Below are 8,816 nucleotides of genomic sequence, written 5' to 3'. Positions count from 1 at the left end.
CATTCTGTACTGCAAAGTAACTTATCTGTCATACTGTTTAACTTTTTTAGTGTTGCCGCACTATCCTGATCATTATAGCACTAAATAGGAACAACCAGAGGTCTTCTATATAATTTAAAACACATACCATGATGACTAGACCTTGGTTAAGTCTTCTTATAATGGATGTAAGTATGGGGGACAGCAAGCAAATATTGATTATATGTCAGTTACTGCCTTTTGCCTTTGCACGACTCCTTATTTTTGGCACATGATACAAAGGCAGAATACAGTAACTGCCAAACAAGGGTCAAAGGTCAATTTTGAGCTCAAGATTTTTTGCATACAAACATTTCTTCATTATAGCAACTAGTTGTCAAATTTTGGGAGTCCTACCTATAATACTTTTGTCTGGACAAAACAGAAACTTTAAAGTCATATTTCTCAGTTTCACACTCTAGCGAGTTAAGGTCTTTTGGCTTTGCAGGGCAGTATATATATATATATATATATATATATATATATATATATATAAAAATATATATATATATATATATATAATTTTAAGCTAAACTGAATTTAAATTAAAATCTCTTCAAGCTTGTCTGCCCATTACCTACTTTGGCCAATCGCATATCAACTACATTTCCCATGATGCGTAGCATGTCGCTTCCGTGACGTCACTGCCCACGCGAGCTTCATTCAGCTGAGCGCTGCAAAGATGAATGGCTGGGGTTTGTTTAAAACAATCTTATGTTTAATATATTTTCTGGTTTCAAACGTTATACATGTCTTGTATGTCTGTCTTATGTTTGTTACTGTCTGCTGTTTTGAGTCGATAGCATGCTCGGATACAGCACATCCATCCGGATGAAGCTGTACACACAACTGATGAGACATAAACGCTCATTTAACGCAGTGATGATTTTACCCGAGCCATTCACTGTGCGTTTATATAATAATGCCTGTGTTCGGCAGCCTTTGATCGTGAAACCACAGCATATATTTCTGTAACAGACTGTCCTGGAATGCTTGAGTGCGGGGGTGTCTGTCTGTCCCCTTCACTGCAGGCGCACATCTGACCAGCATATGCATGTCTCACACTGCAAATATCACTTATGATGAGAAATAAACGTGATTGCTCATGTTGTTTACAGGGGGTGGAAGATGGAAACGTTGGAAAAATGGAGCAGAGACATCATGGCACCTCATCAGCTGGATAAGAAAAATCATTCCAAACAAAATGGTGAGATTTGCTTCAAACCTACCTTTCTGAATTTGAGATGAATTGCCTTCCTAAAAATTCTTTACTTTTAATAAATATGGTAACATTTATTTTAAAATCCACATGTTTACATAGAATTTTATATATATATATATATATATATATATATATATATATATATATATGTATATGTATATGTGTATGTGTATGTGTGTGTGTGTTTTCTCTATGTAAATATGTGTATTTTAGCGTAAATGTAACTATTACAAGGTTTTAGGCATTACAGGAGCAACCATATATATATATATATATATTATATTACAGTTATAATTACAGTTCTTTACACTGTGTTCCAAATTATTATGCAAGTGACATATTAGTAGGATTTCAGTATAACAAACATTCAGATTTTAGTTTTTCAAAGAAAGTGTTTGCTTGTTTTATTTCTCCATATCTTTTTAGATAACTAGTATCGAAGAGAGGTGTGTTAAATAGTTCGGTCTTAGGTAAATGGAAACCCTACTTAAAGAGGTTGTTCCACATTATTAAAGCTGCATTCCGTAACTTTTTTTGGGTTAAAGATTATCCAAAATAAATGTTTGAGCAAGTACATAACCAGCCTGTGTTCAAAACTCTCTGCTTGCCTTAGCTCGATTCAAAACGGTAAGCTTGTAATAATGTTTTTAATTCCAGTGGTACTGGTGGATTTCCGCGGGAAATTCGAGCATGTCTTTGCGTCATTACGTCACATCTGTACACATAAAGAAGGAGCTAGTAGGCAGTAGGCAATGAGTGTGAGAATGTTGGAGATGGAGATTTATAGTGTTTTCTCACAGCACTTGATATAAATAAACGTATCAATTTGATGGCGGATCCAGAAAGGTTCAAACGACAATCACCAGTGACAACTGGAGATCACCCGTTGTAAAATGCAAAAGACTTCGTTCGGCTACAGAAAAAAAGAAACTGCAACCGGGATAATATCCCGAAAACAAGGATAATATCGGAAGGGCATTAAATGTAGTCACCTAATGCTGATGTTGTTAAAATTAACAATTTGAGAACAAAATATAATTTGCACGGTTTGACGTGATACGATAAGCGATCGTTAAATTTAATCAGCGCGATTTACTGCAATGCTTTTTTCCCCTTAGTTGGTCAGAACAAAAGTGGATGTTACTTACTTGTTCAGATGACATTTTCCGGTGAAAATTCTTATGTTGGTCATACTTCCAAAAAGTAGAATCTGTGATTGCGAATGACATTATCCACACCGGCGCAGCGACTGACAGCCGCACATTCTCCTCAAAACACTGGACTGATCCGAGGCACAACCCATAAAGTTGATAAATCCGCGAATAACTGCAATTGCAGATTTCGAACAGAGATGGCGACAAAGAGGAAAAACTACGGACTGCAGTCACAGTCACAGTTCTCATGCAATATGGGGAGGAAGAACGATCTTTCTGAAGATGAAAAGCATGAAATGGTGCAATGTTATGCAAAAAACAAGAAAACAACTAATATTGTGTGAAAACTAAATGTAGATTATCTAACTTTCATAAGATTTGAGTAATTTACAGCACAAGAGAACTTGCACGGATAAAAGCTGAATGATTTGCGTTAAGTTGCATTTCAGCCACCTCTAACCAAAGCTCACAAAGAGAAACGTTACAGTATTTAACAGTATTTTTACTGTATACCGTCACCTACATGTATTGTCTTGATGATATTTTTTTTCCCCACTGTAAATTATTGATAATTCCTTTTACTTCTAAAAATGTTCACAGTGCAAAGACACTGATGTGATATCAAAAACGTTTTGTCTTTGCATTTTTTGTACATACTTTTGTTATTATGGTGTCTGAATAAATACTTGAACTATGATTTTAACTGTTTGGGCCTACACATTAAGGAAATGTGAGTGAATACATCTCAGTGTTTGGTTCGGTCTTTGACATTGCTTTTTACTTATTGCTTTACTTTACTTTTACTTGTCCTGTTAAATCTACTATAATTTTTTACTGCTTATGGTAAGGTAACTTAAAATGAACAGGTTTTACTGTAGCATCTTACATTTATTTTCTATTAAAACACTTTTTACTGTGTAAGTGTGTATCTTTATCTTTCGACAATCTAAGATGTTATGCTAAGGGTTTCTCATGTCCATGAAAAACCTGAAATAACAGGGAATGGAAGAGGCCTGGATTTTATAATATGTAATTAATAACTTTATAATTAATAGAAAAGTTATGAAAATTTCAGATTTAAGTATTTAATTAACTAGTACTGTCTACAATATTCAGTGAAGATATTCATTGGTCAGAAGGTGTGGGAAACCAGTACAGCATATTTCCATGTTAATTTTATATTTTAAGACTCTGAATTATTATGTTTCAAATCATTTAAGTTTAAAGGTTTTCATTTTTGTACATTTTTGTTTGTGATTTGTTGGCCGATTCCACTTTTTAAAAATAAATAAATACGTATGTCTTTTGTTTATGCCACAGCCGTGAACCATGATTTGTTATTTTCTAGAGAACATTTGATTAGAAGAAAACCACACAACTCCAAATTTGATTTCATAGGATCTTTGCTTTTCTTCACCCTACTGGTGATTTGTTTCTGGTTCAGACAAGCTTAGTATTTTATTCTGTTTTATCCAGGCATGATTGCAAAAAATCTACTGAACTCTCTCAAGATTCGCAATCGTTTGCAGCTCCAGCCCATTTCTCGTTCAGCATGTGCCACTGGTAAGTACAACAGTTTGTGTTCATGTGTTTGGATTTTTCAGGACATAATTTCTGTATTGTCCTGCTGACATTCATATACTGGATGTCACTGTCTATCAAATATTTATTTCGGTTAAATATCTTATTGGTATGTTCTCCATAGGTATTCTGTCCATATGGCAATAAAATCTTAACAAACATGATTTAGTATAATGAGAGTAAATTGAAATTAATTTTATTGCACATAAATAAAAGAAAGCTTACGAAATAAGATGAGAATAAGATGAGAATCTGGGACACAAATTGTATATGCTTGTAAATGCCTAATTTCTTTAAAACAAGAACCCATTGCATGGAACTGTCTGAATGTCTTTCAGCACTGTTGACAGTGGTTGTTTTGCTAATGTGCAGATACTTAAAATTTTGTCGCATCTGGCTAAATTTTAAAAGCTAAACTGCTTTTTAGCATTGTGTCGTGTAAACAAACAAACACAGTCAATTGGCGGAACAATGACACTATGGAATGGCTGTCTGAAGTGAGATATGTGGGAGTATTAATGCCTGAGTCGTGTTGTCCTGGATCAAACTCTCAGCTCCATTTAATTAGTGTCCTCATTGAATCACACGCGCACTGACAGACAGGTGCCTTATAGGGAGAAACTTAAAGGGTTAGTTCACATGAAAATGAAAACCTCACTCACCCTCGTGTTGTTCCAAAACCGGAAGACTTTCGTTCATCTTTGGAACACAAATTAATTTGTGATCTCCATTGACAACTACACAGCTACCACGTTGATGCTTCAAAAAGTTCATAAAGAGATTAAAACTAATAAATATGAATTGAGTGGTTTAGTCCAAATTTTCTAAAGAGACACGATTGCTTTATATGATGAATAGATTGAATCTAGGCTTTTATTCACATATAAACATTGATCAGCAAACATAAGCTCAACTGAACCTGCTTGACGGGCGAGAACTAACCTCTTGAACAAAGCTCAAACGTGCTGCGTAACACGAGAATGAACCTCATTGGAAAATTGGACTAAACTGCTCAATTCATATGGATTAGTTTTATGACCTTTTAATGAACTTTTTGAAGCTTTAAAGTGTTAGTTGTGTAGCTGTCAATGGAGGGACAGAAATCGCTCAGATTTCATTAAAAATATCTTAAATTGTGTTCCGGAGATGAACGAAAGTCTTACGGGTTTGGAACCACATGATGGAACCATCATTTTTGGGTGAACTATCCCTTTAAGGGCAGTTTCTCAACAGCTTGTTGTGCACTTTAGGGCACGGTTGAAGTGGGACTCTGCCATTACATTAGTGGCTGGTTTCACAGACAAAGCTTAAACCTGCACATTAATTCTTTTGTTAAAGAAGTAAAAAAAAATCTCAGTTGCTGTTCAGTGATCTCAATTACTCTGTGTATCGAAGGCTCCTGTCCAGACCTGATGAATAGGAACGAGCAGCCCGACTCCCGGCCGCTAGCCATGGCCTTGACGCCCCAGCTACCGCCCAGGACCCATCGGCCCCTGTGTCTCTCAGTGTCCTCCGACAGCAATGGACGCTTTAAAGCTCTGGAGACCCAGGAATGGAAGAACAACCTCAAAGCTCAGGTAGGTGGAAGCACTTTCAAGTCAGCTGCTCGTAACTCGTTGCAAAGAAGGATGTTAAGTTTGAACCCTTTTCTTAATGGTGTGACTTTTTTTTTGTCAGATGGAGCAGGCCCATAGTGCCGGAGCAGCCAGCAGCACAGGCTCCCTGGAAAGAGCGTCTCTCTTTTGCGCTTCTGGCTCCACCACCACCTCCAGCTCTGGCCTCTCCAGCCCGGTGGAGCACCTCACCAAGAGCAAGTCCTCTAGTCGCTTTTCACTCTTCTCCCCTCCGTGGAACAGCAGCTCTGAGTCTGACTCTAACCCCCCTTCCCGCTCCGGATCCAAGAAAATGCGCAACTACAGTCGCAGAGCAGTTCCCGGCAGTGCCAAGACGGGCCCAGAGACTCCAGAACCCAAGCAGATCGTCTCTGAACACTTCCAGTACTCAGATCCGGTTATATCCAAGGTTACGGACTACATTTACGTGGGCAACCTGAACGCGGCTTATAGCGGACGTACGTTGTGCCGAAATAACATCGATAGCATCATCGACATGAGCAGCCTGCCTGGGGAGACTTGTCTGAGAGTCATTCCTTGCACTTGCTCAAGGGGTGTCAAGCATAGTTGGTCTCGGCTCAAAGTGGACATGAGCGACCTTCCGGACACCGTCCAAGAAGGCCTCGCCCTCAAGCACCGCTGCTTCGAGGACATCAACGAGTGCATTGATGCCTCCACGGAGAAGAGGAAGCGAGTGTTGGTGCATTGTCGTGATGGTTTTTCCCTCGCCCCCACTTGCATTATTCAGTACCTCATGGTCAAACAAAATATGAGGCTTATTGCCGCCTATGAGCTTCTCAGAGCCAAACACCCCATCAACATTCGCGAGTCCCATCAGAACGTTCTGGTAAGTCTCGAAAGAGCACTGCGACCGGGCGGGAACACGGACCCAGAGTGCTTTAAACAGGCCATCTCCCGCAAAGTGGCTTGGACCTGATAGAGAACCTTGGGGAACCTCAGTTTTATTTGAACTTTTTGTAGTTTGTGCTTTTACTTTGTACATTATTTCCTCTGTTAACAGTGAAAGGCAGCTTGTTGGTGTGTTAACTGAGCTGGATGTCATGGTGTGAGTGCTAATTGTGAAAATTACTTAAGTTGTTCAGTGGCCATTTTAGAGAAAATTCGAGTCATTCGTTTTACAAACACGCTTTGTGCAGCTGCTAAACAATGGGATTTGTTTGGGAATATATCTCTTATTTATTCTTCACATGGGTACATAGCCATGCTGTGCAGGTTTATGCTGAGGAAGACGTTTAGTGGGAACTCAGGAGATGAAACGATGTCATATATGACTGCAAACGCCACTACTGAGGCTGAAACGTCAAACTGGAGTACTATCAACTAAACATCTCAAACACTTTCTCAACAGATTGAGGACTAAACATGATTAGTCATCGTATCTGGCAGTAAAAAGCACAACCTTTGTTAGCCTCCTTATTCATTTGAAAATTGCTTGATATTTCTCTGCGTTTATCCAGGGTTGAAAGATACACGGTAAGAGTAGTCCTCTATGAGGAGTCATTTCATTTACTAAGCTTCTTTTATTAAATGTGTAATTTTCAACATGTTTGATCAAATACTAATTTCAGTGCTTGGAAAAAAATGTGAATTTTGCGATATGTAATTGAATCTGGCCCACTTTGTACCTTTTATGGAGTGTTGGTATTTGGAAAGTGAATTGAAGTGAGTTGTGGAGCAATGCTCAGTTGCAAAGGCTTGATATTGCACTAACCATAAGGAAATGCACAAGTTTGCTGACACATGGCTTAGTTTGATTTAATGTTACGCAGTGAATATAGATCAAAATATTTTTATGATAATGTTTATGCTTATCTATAATGATTGGTGTTCATGGTTTTTATTTTGCCATTTAGAAAAATGCAACAACCCTAGCACATGTATGTCACAGAGACACCTTGGACACGATTTCATTTACAGAATACGATTATTTTATGTTCCCTGATATAAATTAAACCCAATTTAAATTGAAAGTGAACATTCCAATGCAACAAATCTTGATATCTCTATTTATAATCATTGAAGCTAACTATGCTCGCAGTGCAACACAAGGTGCTCGACAGTTTTGTTGATCAGAATGGAAGCAATCTAGGTTTTCGCTTTGTGTGGCCGCTTGCTTCCAGTGCAGACTGGAAAGTTTTTGCAACATTTATGGTTTCAAATGTAAGTGAATCTGTTGGGTATTTAAAAAAAGATGTTTTTGTGATATATGTACACAAATGTGTGTAATGTGTCTTGATGACATACGTCTGCTTCCTGGGAAAACAGCTCTCAAATATATGACATGGCTTATGCTTGTCAGCAGTGATTATTATATTTTGATATTTAGTGCGCAATTTGGTGAAGAAAGACCCTCCTGAGTTTTGGTGCCTTTTGTTTGAACTTGTCCCAGTGTGATTATTGTGACATTCACACGCGCACACTGTATGCACTCATCAGGCATAGACAAATATGTTGTCTTTATGCTTTGAAATGTTCAGGAAATGCTCCATGTCGGTGTAATTTTGTGATGTATGGCAGAGATCAGTTCCATCTGAATAAGCTGTTGTAAAGTTTTCATAGCAGTGCTCACAGTGAATAGTGTCTGTACTTCAATCAGTGTGGTGGTGACGTCAATCAGTGTGTTCATTACCTTCTTCTACGGGCCAGCAATTAGCTTCTAACATTAGCAAAGCTGTATTTAGATTCAAATGGAACTGTTGCTTTATTCTTATTCATTAGCCTATTTAAATATTTTTTTTCTTTTGGATGGCTGATCTCAACCTGTATAAAGGTCTAACAATATGAATTCTCAGGTTAACTTTATTGGCCTAGAAGATATTCTCAATGCGTTAGAAACCAGAATAATGTGAGGCAATGTATTTTCTGTATCACGTTTTTGAAGAAAATGCATTTGTACTTGTTGATATTAAAGAGAATCTAATGCACTGACTTTCTTGTCATATGTGATTTGTTCGAGTAGGATACAAGTCATGTGAATCCTGGGATTTAATTTTATGCGATGTAATTTATTTACTAATTTTATTCAAAGTGTTGCTAATGTTATGCTACATACAAGCTATGGAATTGTAAGCTGAAGACCTAATACACACAATATGTAACTTAAGCTGTAAAGGTTTATCAATGACAGATGTAGATACAAGTGCGTAATTTCACGAGTAACTGCATCTAGTCGGCTGGAGCATTTCTGTTGGTTATGTGGCTTTATTA

General features: G+C 37.6%; 1 protein-coding gene across 1 annotated transcript; it reads left to right on the top strand.

Annotated features, from left to right (window-relative positions):
* Positions 1–658: 658 nt before the first annotated feature.
* Positions 659–8,537, top strand: LOC311070792 (uncharacterized protein). The gene is made up of 5 exons (XM_084094848.1): positions 659–713; positions 1,137–1,225; positions 3,871–3,957; positions 5,371–5,552; positions 5,653–8,537. Exons 2-5 carry the CDS (start codon positions 1,147–1,149, stop codon positions 6,523–6,525), a joined length of 1,221 nt encoding a protein of 406 aa, XP_083950974.1. The 5' UTR covers positions 659–713; positions 1,137–1,146; the 3' UTR covers positions 6,526–8,537.
* Positions 8,538–8,816: the final 279 nt, after the last annotated feature.

The sequence above is a fragment of the Abramis brama genome, assembly GCF_963993115.1.
Source record: "Abramis brama genome assembly, chromosome: 20".
Taxonomy (NCBI): Eukaryota; Metazoa; Chordata; class Actinopteri; order Cypriniformes; family Leuciscidae; genus Abramis; species Abramis brama.
The sequence above is the reverse complement of the archived record's forward strand: the minus strand, read 5'-3'. Positions and strand labels throughout refer to the sequence as shown.

Coding starts and splice junctions, on each gene's coding strand:
- LOC311070792 (XM_084094848.1), top strand. CDS start 1,147: ATGGAAACGTTGGAAAAATGGAGCAGAGACATCATGGCACCTCATCAG. Junction 3,958..5,370: donor TCGTTCAGCATGTGCCACTG/GTAAGTACAACA, acceptor TGTGTATCGAAG/GCTCCTGTCCAGACCTGATG. Junction 5,553..5,652: donor AGAACAACCTCAAAGCTCAG/GTAGGTGGAAGC, acceptor TTTTTTTGTCAG/ATGGAGCAGGCCCATAGTGC.